The sequence below is a fragment of the Rhinatrema bivittatum genome, chromosome 16, assembly GCF_901001135.1.
Source record: "Rhinatrema bivittatum chromosome 16, aRhiBiv1.1, whole genome shotgun sequence".
In the NCBI taxonomy this organism is placed as follows: domain Eukaryota; kingdom Metazoa; phylum Chordata; class Amphibia; order Gymnophiona; family Rhinatrematidae; genus Rhinatrema; species Rhinatrema bivittatum.
Genome location: NC_042630.1, coordinates 73,091,371 through 73,112,846, shown reverse-complemented (window position 1 = coordinate 73,112,846; position 21,476 = coordinate 73,091,371). Strand labels below are relative to the sequence as shown.

At 45.9% G+C, this 21,476-nt stretch overlaps 1 protein-coding gene across 3 annotated transcripts in view; it reads left to right on the top strand.

Moving 5' to 3' along the window:
- The window catches only part of LOC115077830 (dnaJ homolog subfamily C member 3-like), a 228,538-nt gene that overhangs the window by 55,829 nt on the left and 151,233 nt on the right, over positions 1-21,476 (top strand). For all 3 annotated transcript variants that reach the window (XM_029580122.1, XM_029580121.1, XM_029580120.1), the window contains exon 3: positions 7,874-7,998. In XM_029580122.1, the coding sequence (XP_029435982.1) occupies positions 7,874-7,998 (125 nt within the window). The remainder of the gene's footprint in view (positions 1-7,873; positions 7,999-21,476) is intronic.

Sequence of the window (21,476 nt, the reverse complement as noted above, 5' to 3'; positions counted from 1 at the left end):
TCCATCTGTCTACACTAAGGAAAACGAAATTATCATGTACGTAATTTCTCCATTTTTGCTTATTATAGAAAACGTGACTTTCACGTTTCTAGGTTTTTCAAAATCTGTTTTTAAACCCTTTTTATTTTACCCCCATTCTGCCCTTTTAGTGTGTTCTGTTACTCCTCTAAGCCAGTGGCATAGTCCGTTGTTCCCTTGGGGGCAAGTAAAACAGGTAAGGTTACCTTGTAAAAAAGAAGCCTGAAAAACAACTGAAGAATTTTTTTGTTCTCTTCTGCATGGCCTCTTATGTTGGTTAGCGCACACACTCCTCAAAATAAGAAGTCTCTCATGCCAACTGGTCATGTTAGCGCATTCTATAATTGCTCATTCCTGAACATATCCAGATCAGTCCAGACCAGTGGGTTGTGCATTCCTACCAGCAGATGGAGTCAGAGAACAAAAACTTTGGGCACTGCTACATATCCAAGAGTGCCACCTGCAGTCCCTCAGTATTTCTCTGACTTCAGCAGATGGTGGATGTGCAATCCTGCACAGTCTGTTAATTAGTTTAAAAAAAAAAAAAAAAGCATTTAGGGAAAATGTATTCCTCTTAGGTTAGGCTAGTTAGTATATAGTTGTACAACTCCCTGAGGTGTTATAGGCACCTTCGTGGCCATCCCTCAGTGGAAGCCGGGTGACCGGGGGGTTGGTCACCCCTGCCTGAGTCTAGTCTGCAATGGTCCAGTGGCTTCGACAACCAGGAGCTCCTGGTTCCCTCGACCACTGAAGCGGCTCCCTTTACTCTGTTTCCCTCAGACTCCAAGAGTAGCTGTGTAAAGTTTTTTTTGTGTTTTTTTTCCTTTAAAAAAAAATCCTCTTCAAGGTAGGCGGAGTCTGGTCTGGGGATGGGCCTTGCCGTTTCGTCGCAGGCCAGTTGGAGTGGGGAGCTAGAGCCCCGGGGGTCTTTCTGACTTCTCAGGGCTCCGGGTAGGTCGGTGTGGGGGGGGGGGAAGGACTCCACACGCATGGTAGGCCGCATTTTCTCGCGCCAGTGGCCCTTGACTGAGGAGTTTCGTGCCTGCAGTGAATTTTTTAATTTTAGCTCCTGCAGCCGCACGAACGTTTCCCGGCCCGATTTTTTTTTCTCTGTTGCTGACGATCGCATTGCTGCACGGTCCGGATTATGGCACCCCAAGCCAAAATGGGCACCTGCCGCTCGTGTGGCACATCAGGACAGGTCCTAGATTCTAATTCCCTCTGTTCTACCTGTACTACAGGGCAGGAGGGAACTTCTTTGGGGGAGAAATCTGGCAGACAAGGGCTCCGTTCCTCCGAGCTGAGGTCCCTCAGCAGGGAAGGGTGACTCGCGGTGGATGTCGCAGGAGGAGGGCACCCCTGGAGTTTGTGCTGCTGCAACAGGCTTTCCTGGCTAGAAAGCAGGCAATTCTGAAGAGAGCAGCACTGCCGGACGTTCTGGCAGAGCCTCCACCCAAGCGGGTGTCCACGGGGCCCCCAGATCTTCAGTAACCTTCAGGGATTCGGCAGGGGACCAGAGTCGAGGATAGGTTGCCGTCCCCACTCAGAGATACCAAAGTCTCCGGATTGGATCAGGATCCGGGGCTCACCCATGACATGGGGGGTGGAAACCAGGATGACCCGGACCTGGATGAGCTGCCACCTTCTTAGGGCAATGATCCCAGTGTGGTGTGCTTGTTTAAGCATGAGGAGCTCTGGCCTCTCATCCCCAGATCTTGGAGGTCCTTGGGATCAAGGCGTTGCAAAAAGAGTCTGACAGCGAAGGAGTTAACCTGTTCCTGGATGGAATTCGGGGACCGACTACTTCCTTACCGTTGCCAAAGAAGGTCCGCAAGCTGGTGATCCGGGAGTGGAACTCGCCAGATGCGGGCTTAAAAGTGGGTAGAGCGATGGTGAAGATTCCCCCCTATTGCAAGATGTTTTGGATCTTCTGAAGGTGCCGAAGGTGGACGCGGCGGAGTCTGCTGTGACTAAGAAGACCACCATTTCTGTGGCCGGGGCTGCTGTGCTGAAGGATATATTTATTTATTTATTTATTTTTGGTTTTTATATACCGGAAGTTCCTGTATACAATACATATCACTCCGGTTCACAGGTAACAAGATAACTATCGCCGGGATGGCGGTTTACATGGAACAAGTCAAACGATTAATCAATTATAGAGTAAAATACAACTAGGATCAACTTAAAAACATATAAATAAGGCAAATGAACTTTACATTATTGTTGTAATAACAGGAGGGTTATTGCTCTTCTTGAACTTAGCTCTCAGGGAAGGCTTGAAGGAAGAGCCAAGTTTTGAGTTTAACTTTAAAAGTAGTATGGCACTGCTCAAGGCGGAGCTCTGGTGGTAGAGAGTTCCAGAGAGACGGGCCCGCTGTTGATAGTGCGCGTTTACTCAGGGAGGATTTTGCAGGTTGGGTGACCATTCTGTTCTGGTATGCCCTTCTACTTGGCCTTTTAGAAGTGTGTAGTTGAAGCTGGAAGGTTAAGTTGAGTGGAGAGATATTATGTAGGGCCTTATGGATCATCATGCTGGTTTTGAACTGTATCCTGTATTTAATGGGAAGCCAGTGGAGATTCTGGAGGATCGGGGTGATATGGTCCTTTTTTTTGGCATTGGTGAGAATTCTTGCAGTGGCATTCAGGACCATCTGGAGGGGTTTGGTGGTGCAAGCAGGAAGGCCCAGCAGAAGTGAATTGCAGTAGTCTAATTTCGGGAGAATGATGGCTTGGAGTACTGTGCGGAAATCCCTGTAGAGTAGAAGTGGTTTTAGTTTCTTTAAAACTTGTAGTTTAAAGAAGCATTCTTTTGTGGTGTTATTTACGAATTTGTTGAGGCTGAGTCTGTTGTCTAGGAGTACACCCAGATCTCTGACTTGAGGTGAGGTGGTGTGTCCTGAGGTGTCTGGAGGATTGCTGGTGGTGGGCGGGGCAGCTTGATCCGGAGCTATTATAAGGATTTCCGTTTTGTTGGTGTTTAGGACCAGGTTGAGGCTGGCTAGTAGATCGTTGATTGTTGAGAGGCATTCATTCCAGTAAGCCATGGTTTTATGTATAGTATCCGTTATGGGGATGAGAATTTGTATGTCATCCGCGTATAGGAAATGGGTGAGCTTGAGGTTAGTAAGTAGATGGCAGAGTGGGAGAAGATAAATGTTGAAGAGGGTGGGGGATAGTGAGGACCCTTGTGGTACCCCCATTTTGGCTTGAATGGGGTGAGATTCCTTGTTGTTTATCTTGACTTTGTAGGTTCTATTCTCTAGGAAGGATTTAAACCAGTTGAAAGCTGCTCCTGAGATGCCGATGTCTGTTAGTCGTTGTAGAAGGCTTGAGTGGTTCACGGTGTCGAACGCTGAGGATAAATCCAGAAGTGCGAGGAGGCAAGGTTGACCTTTTTCAAGATTGAAAATGATGGTGTCCGTGAGTGTGGCTAATAGCGATTCGGTGTTCTTTTTCTTCCGGAATCCAAATTGGTTAGTGGTAAGGATATTGTTGTCATCGAGGAATTCAGAAAGTTGTCTGTTAACCACTTTCTCCATAATTTTAGCGAACATAGGAAGGTTAGCTATGGGTCTGTAGTTAGCAGGATCTGTAGTGGGAAGGTTGGGTTTTTTAAGGAGAGGTTTGAGCATTGCCAACTTGAGTTGGTTAGGAACTTGGCCTTGGGCGAGGGAGCGGTTAACTATGTCTGCAACTGGTTTGGCAATGAAGTCAGGGATTGAACTCAGCAGGTTTGGTGGGATATGGTCTAGGGGATGAGAGGACGGCTTTATATAGGACATATAGGACCTCAAGCTGGAGATTCCGCTTAAGCAAGTCTTCGAGAGCCTGCCTTTGGGTCCAAGAGACGTCCGTGGCTACGAGTATTGACGGTGGGCCCTTGCAGGTCACGTGATTGGAGGCAGGTGTTGCTTATGTCGCAGACACCTTGTATTGTTTGGTTCGGACCTCAGCGTGTACTGTGGTATCCGCCTTCACGGCTCTGGTTGCGGAATTGGTCAGCAGATTTGTCTTCCAAGTCTCAGCTCTGTAATCTCCCCTTTAAGGGCAAGCTTCTCTTCGGGGAGGACCTGGACCAATTGGTAAACTTACTTGGGGAGTCCAAGGGCAACCGTCTTCCGGAGGATAGGAAACCTTCAGGGAAGGTTTTTTTCCCCCCTCAAGCTCATTTTCGGGACTCTTGCAGATTTTGCACTGGTAGGTCTTCAGCTCCTTCGAGATCCAGGCCTGCCCCGGGGGGTCAGCAGATCCGTTCGTGGAGGTTGTCGCCCAGGCAGAGTGTCCACAGGCCAGGGCGCTGGACATGGAAAACCCTCCCAATGAAGCCAGGGGCACCCATTCCATCGGAGAAGCTGTCTGAGGCAGATTGTCGAGCTTTTACACGAAGTGGGCAAGGATTACCTCGGACCGCTGGGTCTTGGAAGTGGTCTGGGACGGTTACGCTTTCGAGTTTTCGCACCCGATGCGGGAGGCCTTTGTGGAGTCTCGTGTAGCTTTGCGGGCCAAATGTGAGGCAGTGCAGGGGACTCTACAATGGCTTCTGTACCTCAGGGCTATTGTTCCAGTTCCTCTAGCGGAACAGGGCCACGGACGGTGTTTGGTATACTTTGTGGTTCCCAAGAAAGAGGGCACCTTTTGTCCCATTCCGGATTTGCAGAAGGTGAACCGATGTCTTCGAGTCCCCCGTTTTCGCATGGAGACCTTGAAGATGGTAGTGGCCGCTGTGCGCAAGGAGGGAGTCCTAGTTCACCCGTATCTAGACTGGTTGATTCGAGCGAAGTCACGGGAGGACTGCGAGAGATCGGTTCAGAGGGTGATGCTCACTTTGCAGTCGTTTGGCTGGGTCAAAAATGTCCAGAAAAGTCCCTTGGAGCCCACTCAGTCGCTGGTTTACTTGGGAGCGTTTTCGATATCTCCCAAGGCAAGGTTTCTCTAGCATCTGACCGTGTGATGAAGTTGCAAGATCAGGTCAAGGCCCTCCAGAGGAAGGATCCGATGGTTTGGCGTCACAAGTCCTGGGATCCATGGCCTCCCATCTTGGATTTGGTCCCGTGGGCATTCGCTCATTTGCGGCCGTTGCAACGTGCGCTGTTGTCGAGGTGGAGCCCGGTGTCGGAACAGTTCCAAGTACTGTTACCTCTGCTTCCAGAGTCAGTCTGTCATGGCTTTTGCGCAGCAACCTGGAACGGGAGGTGGATTTGGACCTGCCGAATTGGGTAGTTATCTCCTCAGATGCCAGTCTGTCAGGCTGGGAAGCAGTTTGCCTAAACAAATCCGCTTATGGTCTCTGATCACCATCAACTGACTTGAGACGAGGGCTGTCTGACCCTGCGAGCATTTCTGCCCCTAGTCGAGAGCAGAATGGTTAGAGTGTTTTCAGACAGCGCGACGACAGTAGCTTACATCAACCGGCAAGGCGGGACACGGAGTCTCGTGGTTGCGCTGGATGCAAGGCTTTGTTCGCTTGGGCGGAGCGCCATCTCAAAGGAATCACTGCGTTGCAGGGTTGGAAAATGTTCAGGCGGACTTCCTCAGCAGGCAACAGCTCGATCCGGGGGAATGGGAGCTAGCTCCCAAAGCTTGGAACCTCATTTGTGTCAGGTGAGGCGTGCCTCAGTTGGATCTGATGGCAACTCTGGCCAATGCGAAGACAGAATGCTTCTTCAGTCATCGTCAAGAGGTGAGCTCGGTAGGATTAGACGCCCTAGTGTGTCCATGCCCACGGGAATTCCTCTACACCTCCCCCCCGGCCTCTCATTGGTCAGCTTCTCCGATGCATAAAGAGACATCCATGCAGCATAGTGCTGGTAGTTCTGGAGTGGCCGCATCGTCCCTGGTACGCGGACCTGGTGCGAAGAACCAGCTGCAGGGGACCTTACAGCACTAATCTCCCACGCCTGCTCCGTCAGGGGCCCATATTTTCGGATCAGGAGGATCAATTCTCTCTCGCAGCTTGGCTTTTGAGAGGCGACAATTGCAATTGAGGGGATATTCAGAGCAGGTCATTTCCACTCTTCTTCCCTATGTTAGGGTCTGGAAGCTGTTTGAGGCATGGCGCCTCCAGCGCTCCTTGGATACATTGTCAATGGAGGTTCCGCAAGTGTTGGATTTCCTTCAACAGGGGTTGGCTAAGAGTTTGGCTTTCAATTCCCTTCGGATCCAGGTAGCAGCCTTAGGTGCCTTAAGGGGCAGGTTTCACGGTCAGTCGCTGGCGGTTCACCCAGATATTTCCCAGTTCCTCAAGGGAGTCAAACATACGCCCTCCCGTCCGCCCGTTATGTCCGTATTGGAGCTTGAGCCTGGTGCTTTGTGGAGCTCCCTTTAAGCCTTTACGCAGGGCTCCAATTAAAGATTTGAGCTTGAAGACAGTTTTCCTGGTAGCCATTTGTTCTGCTCGACAGATTTCAGAGTTGCAGGCTTTGTCGTGTCGGGATCCTTTCCTTAGGATTTATGATGATAGTTTCGCTGCGCACGGTTCCTTATTTTGTTCCCAGGGTGGTGTTTGCATTTCATGTCAATCAGGTAATGGATCTGCCAGGTTTTCTGCAGCGGTCCCGGGATTCCCCTCAAGAGAAGGATTTTCATCTTTTGAATGTGTGTCGTGCTCTTTTAAGCTATTTGGAGGTTACCAATGATTTCTGGCGGTCAGATCATCTGTTTGTCTTTTCGGCAGACCTAAGAAAGGTGACAAGGCTTCTAAGGCTACTATTTCGCACTGGATTAAGAAGGCTATCAGTTCAGCCTAAGTTGCCCGAGGGCATCTGGTCCCCTTGGGTCTGAGAGCTCATTGCAGTAGGGAACAGGATACCTCCTGGACTGAGTGTCCACTTCTGTCACCACAGGAAATCTGCAGAGCGGTGGTTTGGTCCTCCCTTCACACTTTCACCAAGCATTTTTGCTTGGATGTTAGGGCGCAAGATGAATCGTCCTTCGGTGAGAGTGTTGTGTGCACGGGTCTTTTGGGTTCCCGCCCAGTGTAAGGTGGCTTGGGTACATGGTCTGGATTGATCTGGGTATGTTCAGGAAAGGAAAAGTTTGGTTCTTACCTGCTAATTTTGGTTCTTGTAATACCACAGATCAGTCCAGAGGCCCACCCCCATTTCAGATTCCGAAAGATTGCCTTGAGAGGGATGTTTTCCTAAAGAAAGAGAAACTTGTTCTCCTATTGCAGATGCTCTTGAAGGAGCAAGTTCCGAGGTGGTTTAGTGGTTTTTTTGTTTTCTCCACTACGGGTGAGGGGTTGGCTTTTGTGTTTTTGGGTTCCAACCCCCTTTGCCCTTTAGTAAGGTTAGTTGTTTGGGCTTGGGTACAGGCCAATACTGAGGGACTGCAGGTGGCACTCTGTTATGTAGCAGTGCTCAAAGTTTTTGTCTATCTGCTGGTGGGAATGCACAACCCACTGGTATGGACTGATCTGTGGTATTACAGGAACGAAAATTAGGAGGTAAGAACCAATTTTCCTTTGTCTACCATGACATCCTTGTTCCTGTCCTTGGAAAAGTGTACTTACTGTTATCAAGAAGGTCTGGGGATCACACAGCTGTTGTGGGCCATCAGTCTACCTTAGCTGAACTTTTGTAACAAGATACCTTCTGAAGTACAGTGTAGCTTCTAGTACAAGGGTTTCCAAAACTGTCCTGGGGATCCCACAGCCTGTCTGTGTCTCCATGGTATGCAGATTTATCTCATGTGTATTCATGAAACATGCTGAAAACCCATCTGGATATGGGGCCCCCATGACAGGTTTGGGAAGCCCTGGTCTAGTGGATGGGTGTGATCTGAAATCTAAGATAAATTTTCCTGCATTCTCCAGCTTTGACCCTCATTGCTTCTCTTGATCTCTCACTCACAGAAGGAGATCCCAACAACTATCTGACATACTACAAGCGAGCTGCAGTTTACCTTGCTATGGGCAAGTTTAGGTCTGCGCTGCCAGATCTCTCAAAGGCCATAGAGCTGAAACCTGACTTCCTGGCTGTAAGTTATCTTTTCCAATGTGAGAGACAGGGCACCTCTCCCTCAGTTTTCTATAATGTGAGAATAATACACAGAGTGTCTGCAGTGTAAGAGGTAGGGCACATCTTCAATCTGGTATAGTGTGGTTATTTTTTTGTATAATTTTCACATCTTTGTGCAGCTCCCTGTAAGAATGTGATTGGCTATTCCTCTTCATCCAGTCAGACCAGTCCATACTAATGAGTTATGCACACCAACTAGCAGATATAGACAGATCAACAGGTTCACTGATGTCACTCCTTATTTGCATCTGTATTACCATCAGTCTGCAGTTTTTTTTCTCCAACAGATGATGGACATCTGTATTTCCTCCTTGGCCCATGATAGGCAGAGCTGCAATCTTCTGAAGCACTCATCCAGAGCTGGTTTTTGTGGTATCCCCAGACTGGCCTCTGCATCCATGATAGCAGGTAAGTACCAATTTTTCTAATTTTCGTTCCTGGAATACCACAGATCAGTCCAGACAAGTGGGTTTATGCATCCCCACCAGCAGTTGGAGGCAGAGAATAAAACTTTGAGGCACTGTTACTTAACCGAGAGTGCCACTGCAGTCCTTCAATGTTGACCTGTATCCAAGCCAAGATGGAGAATACCCAAACACCAGAAAAAAACTACTCCCCTAAACAAACTTGGGTAATGAGTTGGAATACCTAACCAAGCTGACCCTTGAACTATGGTCAATATAAAAAATTTTGAATCTCAACAAATTGAGAACTATATAAAACTGCCTGCTGCAGAAAACAAAATTCTACTTTTTCACCCGCAGCATCCAGAATCAGGAGAGGTCTTTCGAAAGATAATCAAAAAGGGATGGGCATCTGGACTGACCTGTGGTATTCCAGGAACAAAAGTTAGCAGGTAAGAACCAATTTTCCTTTCTTGTTCATACTCCAGATCAGTCCAGACAAGTGGGATGTACCCAAGTCCTGATAGACTGGGTAGGAACCCGAAAGACCTCCATGCAGCACACTTTCCCCAAAGGTGCCCTCCTCTGGGCCCCTAACATCCAAACGGTAATGTTTAGTGAAAGTGTGCAAAGAGGACCACGTGCTGCCTGACAAATCTCCTGAGGTGACACCAACTGGCACTCCGCCCAGGAGGCTGCCTGAGCCCTAGTGCTTGCAACCCTTGGGGAATCAGCTGACCTTTACAAATATGGGCTGAAACAATCGTCTCCTTCAACCAACAAGAAATTGTACTCTTAGATGCCTTGCCACCATAAGAACATGCCATACCAGGTCAGTGCAAGGGTCCATCAAGCCCAGCATCCTGTTTCCAACAGAGGCCTAGCAAGTACCCAAAAACTAAGTATTTCCCATGCTACTGATGCTAGTAATAGCAGTGGCTATTTTCTAAGTCAACTTGATGGGCTGATAGGAACTGATGGGCTGTTGGAGCCCATCAGTTCCTATCAGCCAGGTAATGGACTGCTCCTCCAAGAACTTATCCAAACCTTTTTTAAACCCAGCTATACTAAATGCACTAACCACATCCTCTGGCAACTAATTCCAGAGTTTAATTGTGCGTTGAGTGAAGAAGAACTTTCTCCGATTAGTTTTAAATGTGCCACATGGTAACTTCACGGAGTGCCCCCTAGTCCTTCTATTATCCGAAAGAGTAAATCAATGATATACATTTATCCTACAGTACCTGAATGTAAACAGATGTGATATCTCAGATCGAATGTCTGTATACAAAATAAATAAATAAATATCCGTTCTACAACTTTCATGGGTTTTTTTTTTGTTTTTGGTAAATGATATTTTATTGAAAAATGTGAAACTGATACATATTCAAAGTATGGAACCAAGCTGCTGGCACATTAGAGTTAAAAGAATATGTGTTCTCAAATGCAGTACATCTACAAATTTAATAATTTTACAACCTGTCAGACAAATTTTGTGATTTACATCATTAGATGTCCATGTAACAAAATTTGTTGGCCAAACCACCAGAATCAGCTCCATTGGTTGGACACTGTATTAAAGAAAATCACAATTTACAGGATTTACGTTGGTTTGCAATAGACTACATCAAGCCAGGTTTAAGAGGAGGGGATCGTGAGAGAAAGCTATATAGAAGGGAACAAGAGTGGATTCATGGAGATGCAGCGATCAGAATCGTACACAGTATTCAAGATGCGGCCTCACCATGGAGCGATACAGAGCCATTATGACATTGTCTGTTTTGCTAACCATTCCCTTCCTAAATTCCTAACATTCTGTTTTGCTTTTTTGACTGCAGCAGCATGCTGAGCTGACTTTCAAAGTATTATCCACTATGATGCCTAGGTCTTTTTCCTGGGTGGTAGCTCCTAATACGGAACCTAACATTGTGTAACTACACAAAGGTTATTTTTCCCTATATGCAACACCTTGCACTTATTCACATTAAATTTCATCTGCCATTTGGATGCCCAATCTTCCAGTCTTGCAAGGTCCTCCTGTAATTTATCACAATCTGCTTGTGATTTAACTACTCTGAACAATTTTGTATCATCTGAAAATTAGATTACCTCATTCATCGTATTCCTTTCCAGATCACTTATAAATATATTGAAAAGCATGGGACCCAGTTCAGATCTGAGGCACTCCACTGAGAAAACTGTCCATTTATCCCAGGACAAGCAGGATGCTAGTCCTCGCATGTGGGTGACGTCACTGACTGAGACCTATCGCGGGAAAAACGTATAAGTTTCTAGAAACTTTTGACTGGCAGCCTGAGGCTACTGAGCATGCCCAGCGTGCCATGACATTCTCTGCCACAGGGGTCTCACTTCAGTCTTCGTTTTTCCGTGCTGCCCTCAGCATCGCGTTGACAGGAGCCCTGTGAGTTTTCTCACTAATTTTGACTGAAAAAGTCACTGTTTTTTCTATTTTCCCCATTTGGGGGTCTCACTAAATCTCATTTGTCACCGGATGGTGACAAAAACTATTGGTTCGATTTCTCTTCTCTTCTCAGGATTTTTCATCGACGGCTGTCGATAGAGACATGGCCTCTGGCTTCAAAAAATGTCCAATCTATAACCGGACCATGTCTATAACAGATCCACATCTTGAATGTGTGATTTTTTTTTTTTTTTTTTTTTTTAGGAGAAAAGCATGAAATTTCTTCATGCACACAATGCCAAGAAATGACCCCGAAAGGCAGAAAACTTAGGCAGGAGAAAATGTCACAACTTTTCCAACTCCAATTAGTGCCTTCACCGTCTACTTCGACGAAATCCATCGCCAACAGGGGTCACAAAGAAACTCCTTTTTAAGAAACGGCGAATCAAGGGATCCGGCGATGCTCCATCACCAGTACAGTCGACATCATCGACCAGGTCAGTGTTGGAATCGAGGCCTAAACACAAGCACCGACATTATCGATCCTCTGTGTCTCCGTTGCTCCCCCCCCCCCCCCGGGAGAACCGGCTGTAAAGCGGCACAAATCAAGTGATGCTCCGCTAACCTCCGTGTCCTCGGTTCCCTCGCCTGCACAGTCTGCATCGACATCCCAGTTGCCACCCTCGACACCAGACTTAACCGCCCTAATAAGACAAATGGTGATGGAAGCCTTCCAGGTGCAAGTTCCGGCGTCATCACCGATGCCGGCGGTTTCGCTGATACCAACGATGTCACAGATACCAGTCACCACCTCGATGGCGGAGCCTCCTCAGACGACGATGTCATCGGAACCATCGATGTTGATTCCTCTCTCGATGTCACAAGTTCCATCGATGCTAAAACCTTCGATGCCATCGATACCTTCTGTTACGGATCCAATCTTGATGTTTTCTTTTCTTCATACATTGACCATCCCATCTACTTCATAGCTGAAGTCTATTTACGCGATGGCACCTACCTTACCTCCTTCTCACAAGTCATCGACAAAATTAAAACACTTAATGCCAAAACACCCACCTGCATCTTCTGAAACTCCAAGTGCAGAAGTAGCATTGCACGGTATCCTGACTAAAAGATACCAGGAACTACTTGCTTCCTTGCCAGCTAATCCTGTGGAGGAGGACGTAGAGGACATTTTATCTGATGACCCTGGACCCTCTGGCCTGCCTCCGCTTCCTAGAACTACTCCTACTCAGCAACCTTCCAGATATGACACTTGGTCGGACACTACATCAGAGGCCTCATCAGAGGACTTTGTCTGATCCCCTCCCCACCTCAGGCCAGAAAACAATCACCTCCAGAGGATTTTTCTTTTCCTAATTTTTCCAGGAAATGGCGGATTCCATCCCGCTCAAATTGCAGGCGGAAAAGGATGACAGACAGCAAACTCTGGAAATACTCCAGTTTGTAGATCTCCCCCCCCCCCCCCCCCCAAACACAATCTCACAATTCCCATCCATGAGGTGCTCTTGCAGCTACAACAACGCATCTGGGAACATCCCTGCACTGTTGCTGCAGTGAACAAAAGAGTAGATTCTACTTATCTTGTGCAATCTGCACCAGGGTATCAAAAAAACTCAACTTCCCCACCACTCGGTGGTTGTAGAATCTGCGCAGAAGCGGTCCAGAAGAACAAGGACCCATTCATCTATCCCTCCAGGCAAAGATAATAGATTCCTGGTTCAAATGGGTCGAAAAATCTTTCAAGGAGCAATGCTGACCTCCAGAATTTCAGCATACCACCTCTACATGACCCAGTACCAGAGAAACCTCTGGAAACAAATGGAAGAGTTTGTGCCATCCCTGCCTGCACAATATCAAGAGGCAGCACAAACCATCATCAACAAGGGATTAGACACAGGGAAACTATGATGCCTATGAGACGGCTTCCAGAGTTGCTGCATCCGGCATCAGTGCCAGAAGATGGACCTGGCTCATAGCCTCCGATCTAAGACCAGAGGTGCAGGATAAGCTCGTCGACCTTCCTTGCCTTGGGGATAACTTGTTTAGCACCAAGGTACAAGACGCAGTTTCACAATTACGTGAACACACTGAGACCCTGCGACTATTATCCTCTCTTCCGCATGATCCATCAACACATGCTAGCCGCAGGCCCCCACGAAGGGACACTAGGCGCTCATTCTACAGACAAAGGAGGTATTATCCTCCTTCATCCAGACCACGGCCTCCCAGGTCCCAACAGCGACCACAAGAGAGGCAACAAAAAACAGCTAGGCCTCAACCAGCTCCGCAAACCGGACCTGCCATTGGATTTTGAGATCATATCCAGAGAACAAGGCCTCTACTCCAATCCTCAACCAACACTGCCAGTGGGAGGAAGACTGTCCACTTTTTACAACACTTGGACGTCAATAACATCGGACCAATGGGTCCTCTCAATCATATACCGAGGAAATCAACTCAATTTCATAACCATTCCTCAAGATTTTCCACAGAGTTCCTCTCATCTCAGCAAAAATCATTTACTTCATCTACAAACAGAATTATCCACTCTCCTGAAAGCCAGGGCTATAGAGTTGGTGCCCCAGCTTCAGCAGGGCAGAGGATTCTATTCCTGTTATTTCCTCATTCCAAAGAAAACCGGAGGCCTACGTCCAATCCTAGATCTCAGAAATCTCAACAAATTTCTAAAAAAAGATAAATTCAGAATGGTCTCTCTAGGCAGCCCACTTGCACAAGCAAGGTGTCCATGTCTTCCCATATCTAGACGACTGGCTCATCAGAAGTCAATCTCAAGAAGGAGCTCTGTCTTCTCTCAATCAGACAATTACTCTACTTAACTCCACGGGTTTCCTCATCAATTACCAAAAGTCCCATCTTACTCCATCTCAACTGCTCCAATTCATAGGAGCAGAACTGAACACCATCCTTGCAAGGGCCTTTCTACTCTAAGATCGGGCAGAAACACTATCCTCATTAGCAAACTCGATTCACTCCGGACAGAAGGCAACAGCCCATCAGTTCCTAACCTGACTAGGCCATATGGCCTCCATAGTTCATGTCACTCCTATGGCACGGCTTGCCATGAGGGTTACCCAATGGACTCTAAGGTCACAATGGATACAAGCCATTCAACCACTTCATTATCCAATTCAAGTAACCCACCAACTAAGATCATCTCTACTTTGGTGGGCGAACATGGACAACTTGTGCAAGGGCCTACCCTTCCAACAACCAGTCCCACAGATAACCTTAACTACAGATGCATTCACCTTGTGTATGTGAGCTCCCCAACCCAATCTCCAAACCCAGGGTACTTGGACAAAGCTCGAAGCAACTTTTCAAATAAATTTCCTAGAGCTTCGAGCTATACATTATGCGCTACATGCGTTCAAGGACTGCCTTTCACACAAGACTGTTCTCATCCAGACGGACAACACAGTAGCCATGTGGTACATCAACAAACAGGAAGGTACGGGCTCGTATCTCCTCTGTCAAGAAGCTGCACAGATCTGGGGCTGGGCCTTGAAACACTCAATGTTCCTCTGGGTCACTTATCTGGCAGGCATTCACAATGTATTGGCAGATCGACTCAGTTGTCAGTTCCAACCACATCAGTGGTCCCTGGATCCCTCAGTAGCGACCAGGATATTCCAACGTTGGGGACAACCAACAATAGATCTTTGCGTCACATCTGAATCACAAAGTGGACAATTTCTGTTCTCTACGCATGCACAAGAACCAGTCAGCCAAGGACGCCTTTGCTCGCCCTTGGAACTCAGGCCTTCTATACGCGTATCCTCCAATACCGCTCATAACCAAAACTCTAGTGAAGCTACAACAGGACAAGGGGTCCATGATATTCATAGCCCCGTATTGGCCTCGACAAGTATGGTTTCCCACACTCCTAGACCTCTCAGTCAGGGATCCCATTCGCCTGGGAGTAGCTCCCACTCTCATAACTCAGGATCAGGGTCGGTTGCGCCATCCCAACCTTCAATCCCTATCCCTGTCAGCATGGATGTTGAAAGCTTGATTTTACAGCCACTCAATCTTTCCTCCAATGTATCTCAAGTGCTTATAGCTTCACGTAAACCTTCCACACAAAAGAATTACTCTTCCAAATGGAAAAAGTTTACATTGTGGTGCAGACAAAAGAATATAGAACCTTTCACCTGCTCCACAACTTCTGTTAGACTATTTATACCATCTTTCAGAATCTGGTTTCCAGACTTCATCTGTAAGAGTCCATTTAAGTGCAATCTCAGCTTATCATAACAAGATGGGAGATGCACCTATATCCATACAACCTCTTGTCAGCAGGTTTATGAGAGCTTTAACTCACCTCAAACCACCAATTCGACCACCAGTCACAGAATGGGACCTGAATTTGGTCTTAAGACTCATGCGTTCTCCTTTCGAACCCATAGATTCTTGCGATCTTACATTTCTCACATGGAAGACTATCTTCCTCATAGCCATTACATCAGCTAGAAGGGTTAGTGAGTTACAAGCACTTGTCACGTACGCACCCTATACAAAGTTCCTACATGACATAGTGGTTCTCTGTACACATCCAAAATTCCTCCCTAAAGTAGTTACGGAATTCCACTTGAACCAATCCATAGTTTTACCCACATTTTTTCCAAGGCCTCATTCTCACCAAGGAGAACGGGCTTTACATACTTTGGACTGTAAGCGTGTGCTATCTTTCTACTTAAACCGCACTGCAGTCCACAGGAAATCCAATCAGCTCTTTGTTTCCTATGATCCAAACAAACCGGGTAAAGCAGTGGGTAAACATACTCTATCCAATTGGCTAGCAGATTGTATACAGTTTTGCTATGAAAAAGCAGGCCTTCCTCTCCAAGGGCGAGTAAAGGCACATTCAGTAAGAGCAATGTCAACTTCAGTAGCACACTATCGTTCGGTGCCAATCCTTGACATATGTAAAGCAGCAACATGGAGTTCTCTTCACACCTTTGCAGCTTTGCAGAACAAAGGGGAAAGCCGACAGTCGCTCAGCAGCGCATGGTTCGGAGAGATGTATCTTTAAAGGATACTAATGATGCATTAGAATTAGGGCATCCCGACAGTGAGGTTCCAATAATTAGAAAAGTAGTCCAAGTGCCTGTAACTAAAAACTCACCTGAGCTAAAAAATTCTAACTTATCCCTATCAATTAAAAAGCAGAATAAAAATACAAACAAAAAACAAAGTTTGAAATGTTTGTATGCTAATGCCAGAAGTCTAAGAAGTAAGATGGGAGAATTAGAATGTATAGCAGTAAATGATGACATAGACTTAATTGGCATCTCAGAGACATGGTGGAAAGAGGATAACCAATGGGACAGTGTTATACCGGGGTACAAATTATATCGCAATGACAGAGAGGAGCAGTCGGGAGGAGGTGTGGCGCTTTATGTCCGGGATGGCATAGAGTCCAACAGGATAAACATCCTGCATGAGACTAAATACAAAATTGAATCTTTATGGGTAGAAATCCCTTGTGTATCAGGGAAGACTACAGTGATAGGGGTATACTACCGTCCACCTGGTCAAGATGGTGAGATGGACAGTGAAATGCTAAGAGAAATTAGGGAAGCTAACCAAATTGGTAGTGCAGTAATAATGGGAGACTTCAATTACCCCAATATAGACTGGGTAAATGTATCATCGGGTCACGCTAGAGAGATAACGTTCCTGGATGGAATAAATGATAGCTTTATGGAGCAATTGGTTCAGGAACCGACGAGAGAGGGAGCAATTTTAGATCTAATTCTCAGTGGAGCACAGGACTTGGTGAGAGAGGTAACGGTGGTGGGGCCGCTTGGCATTAGTGATCATAATATGATCAAATTTGACTTAATGACTGGAAAAGGAACAGTGTGCAAATCCAAGGCTCTCGTGCTAAACTTTCAAAAGGGAAACTTTGAGAAAATGAGAAAAATTGTTAGAAAAAAACTGAAAGGAGCAGCTACAAAAGTAAAAAAAATGTCCAAGAGGCGTGGTCATTGTTAAAAAATACCATTCTAGAAGCACAGTCCAGATGTATTCCACACATTAAGAAAGGTGGAAAGAAGGCAAAACGATTACCGGCATGGTTAAAAGGGGAGGTGAAAGAAGCTATTTTAGCCAAAAGATCTTCATTCAAAAATTGGAAGAAGGATCCAACAGAAGAAAATAGGATAAAGCATAAACATTGGCAAGTTAAATGTAAGACATTGATAAGACAGGCTAAGAGAGAATTTGAAAAGAAGTTGGCTGTAGAGGCAAAAGCTCACAGTAAAAACTTTTTAAAATATATCCAAAGCAGAAAGCCTGTGAGGGAGTCAGTTGGACCGTTAGATGATCGAGGGGTTAAAGGGGCACTTAGAGAAGATAAGGCCATCGCGGAAAGATTAAATGATTTCTTTGCTTCGGTGTTTACTGAAGAGGATGTTGGGGAGGTACCCGTAATGGAGAAGGTTTTCATGGGTAATGATTCAGATGGACTGAATCAAATCACGGTGAACCTAGAAGATGTGGTAGGCCTGATTGACAAACTGAAGAGTAGTAAATCACCTGGACCGGATGGTATACACCCCAGAGTTCTGAAGGAACTAAAAAATGAAATTTCAGACCTATTAGTAAAAATTTGTTACTTATCATTAAAATCATCCATTGTACCTGAAGACTGGAGGATAGCAAATGTAACCCCAATATTTAAAAAGGGCTCCAGGGGCGATCCAGGAAACTACAGACCGGTTAGCCTGACTTCAGTGCCAGGAAAAATAGTGGAAAGTGTTCTAAACATCAAAATCACAGAACATATAGAAAGACATGGTTTAATGGAACAAAGTCAGCATGGCTTTACCCAGGGCAAGTCTTGCCTCACAAATCTGCTTCACTTTTTTGAAGGAGTTAATAAACATGTGGATAAAGGTGAACTGGTAGATATAGTATACTTGGATTTTCAGAAGGCGTTTGACAAAGTTCCTCATGAAAGGCTTCTAGGAAAAGTAAAAAGTCATGGGATAGGTGGCGATGTCCTTTCGTGGATTGCAAACTGGCTAAAAGACAGGAAACAGAGAGTAGGATTAAATAGGCAATTTTCTCAGTGGAAGGGAGTGGACAGTGGAGTGCCTCAGGGATCTGTATTGGGACCCTTACTGTTCAATATATTTATAAATGATCTGGAAAGAAATACGACGAGTGAGATAATCAGATTTGCAGATGACACAAAATTGTTCAGAGTAGTTAAATCACAAGCAGATTGTGATAAATTGCAGGAAGACCTTGTGAGACTGGAAAATTGGGCATCCAAATGGCAGATGAAATTTCATGTGGATAAGTGCAAGGTGATGCATATAGGGAAAAATAACCCATGCTATAATTACACGATGTTGGGTTCCATATTAGGTGCTACAACCCAAGAAAGAGATCTAGGTGTCATAGTGGATAACACATTGAAATCGTCGGTTCAGTGTGCTGCGGCAGTCAAAAAAGCAAACAGAATGTTGGGAATTATTAGAAAAGGAATGATGAATAAAACGGAAAATGTCATAATGCCTCTGTATCGCTCCATGGTGAGACCGCACCTTGAATACTGTGTACAATTCTGGTCGCCGCATCTCAAAAGATATAATTGCAATGGAGAAGGTACAGAGAAGGGCTACCAAAATGATAAGGGGAATGGAACAACTCCCCTATGAGGAAAGACTAAAGAGGTTAGGACTTTTCAGCTTGGAGAAGAGACGACTGAGGGGGGATATGATAGAGGTGTTTAAAATCATGAGAGGTCTAGAACGGGTAGATGTGAATCGGTTATTTACTCTTTCAGATAGTAGAAAGACTAGGGGACACTCCATGAAGTTAGCATGGGGCACATTTAAAACTAATCGGAGAAAGTTCTTTTTTACTCAACGCACAATTAAACTCTGGAATTTGTTGCCAGAGAATGTGGTTCGTGCAGTTAGTATAGCTGTGTTTAAAAAAGGATTGGATAAGTTCTTGGAGGAGAAGTCCATTACCTGTTATTAAGTTCACTTAGAGAATAGCCACTGCCATTAGCAATGGTTACATGCTAATGGCAGTACAGAAACCCTCCTGACGTCACTCTCAGACTACATCATCAGAGGACTAGACATGGGTCACACATACATCTTAGCCCTACTAGACATGGGTCACACATACATCTTAGCCCTACTAGACATATCAGCAGCCTTCGATACCATCAATCACTCCATACTAATCGACAGGCTGACCGAAATTGGAATCTCAGGAATCCCCCTCCTATGGTTCAAATCCTTCATCAATGACCGACACTTCAAAGTCAAAATCGGAAAGCATGAATCCAAACCCATCAATATCACGTGCGGAGTTCCCCAAGGCTCCTCCCTATCTTCAACCCTATTTAACATATACCTCCTACCCCTCTGCCACCTCCTTCTGAAACTTGGTCTCCCACATTTTGTTTACGCCGACGATGTACAAGTCCTCATTCCCATCACAGACTCTCTACCCAATGCCCTTCTAAAATGGGGAAGTGCCCTCTCCTCCATCAACAGCCTTCTCACTCAACTCAACCTAGCACTAAACACTAATAAAACTGAACTAATGATCATCGCCCCCCAACAACTCAATCCCTCTCCCACCAATATCAGATCTCTGCACCCCCTCCCAGACTTCGTTCAACACGTAAGAGACCTTGGTGTAATTCTTGACTCCCAATTCAACCTGCAAAAATTCATCAACACTACCCTTAAAGAATGCTACTTCAAACTACACACACTCAAAAAACTAAAACCACTCCTGCATCCTAGCGACTTCAGAACTGTGCTTCAGGCTCTCATCCTATCCAAAATAGATTACGCAAACGCCATACTACTAGGCCTTCCCAAAAATACCACAACCCCCTTACAACTTCTTCTAAACGCAGCCGCGCGCATACTAACAGGCACACGCAGAAACGATCACATCACGCCCATTCTGAAACAACTACATTGGCTCCCCATATCTTCAAGAATCATCTTCAAGACCCTAACTCTCATACACAAAGCCATCCACAACCCAAACATGCAATGGTTCTCTGACACCCTACACCTTCGTACGACATCAAGGCCAACCAGATCACCATACCTTGCAACAATACCTACTCCTACACCCAAACTATCCCACCTCGCTTCCACCAAACAACGCTCCATCTCCTTAGCTGGTCCCAAGCTATGGAACTCTATGCCCACCAGTCTACGCCTTGAAATCTGTCCAAAGAAATTTAGACAGAAACTTAAAACATGGCTTTTCACGCACGCCTACTCTTAATCTGCCATCCCAGTTCCTTTCCCCCACCCCCCACACCCCCCCTCCTAATCCACTCTACCCTACACCCTGACTCCTTCCTCCCCCCCACCCCCATCCTTCCTCTTCCCTCCTTAACCTACCCTCCCCCCACTCCCTCGTCTTGTATATAGAACGTACATAATAGATTGTATATAGCATGTACATTACTCCTGCTTTTTGTAAATTAACCCTGTACTCCCCTCCCCTGTTCCCAGCATACTCATTAGCTCCAAGTTACTGCCCTGCCCCTTCCCCCTCCTCCCCCCCAGTTAAAATATCAGTTACAATGTAAAGCCCTGTTGGCTGATTTTGCTGTTGTCTGGAAACCGATGTGATGTCTCGTGCGAATGTCGGTATAGAAAAATGTTAAATAAATAAATAATGGAATAGACTTGGTTTTTGGGTACTTGCCAGGTTCTTGTGGCCTGGATTGGCCACTGTTGGAAACGGGATGCTGGGCTTGATGGACCCTTGGTCTGACCCAGTATGGCATTTTCTTATGTTCTTATGCTTATTACTGTTTGGACAAAGAAGGACAACAAGATTCAGCCTATGGACAATCTGTCTTAAAGAACTTGTTTCCAGTTTAAACCCAACTCCTTCTACAACCAACCTGCTGTGATCTTCGGCTGCCTCATTTCCAACAACAATACGTCACTGTTGCCTCAATATGAAATAACTCAGCCTCTAGCTTGCTAATCACCCACATGTAGGAATAGCATCCTGCTTGTCCTGGGATAAAGCAAAATTGCTTACCTTGTAATAGGTGTTATCCCAGGACAGCAGGATGTAGTCCTCACGAAACCCACCCGCCACCCTGCGGCGCTGGGTCCGATACGTTTTATTGTTTTATTTTTGATTAAGCTTATTGCTACGTACGAGACTGAAGTGAGACCCCTGTGGTAGAGAATGTCATGGCACGCTGGGCATGCTTAGTAGCCTCAGGCTGCCAGTCAAAAGTTTCTAGAAACTTTGACAGAAGTTTTTCCCGCGATAGGGCTCAGTCAGTGACGTCACCCACGTGTGAGGACTACATCCTGCTGTCCTTGGATAACACGTATTACAAGGTAAGCAATTTTGCTTTAATCCTACTCTTTGTTTCATGTCTTTTAACCAGTTTGTAATCCACGAAAGGACATCACCATCTATCCCATGACTTTTTACTTTTCCTAGAATCCTCTCATGAGTTCACCTTTATCTACCTGTTTATTAACTCCTTCAAAAAACTGAAGCAGATTTGTGAGGCAAGACTTGCCTAGGGTAAAGCCA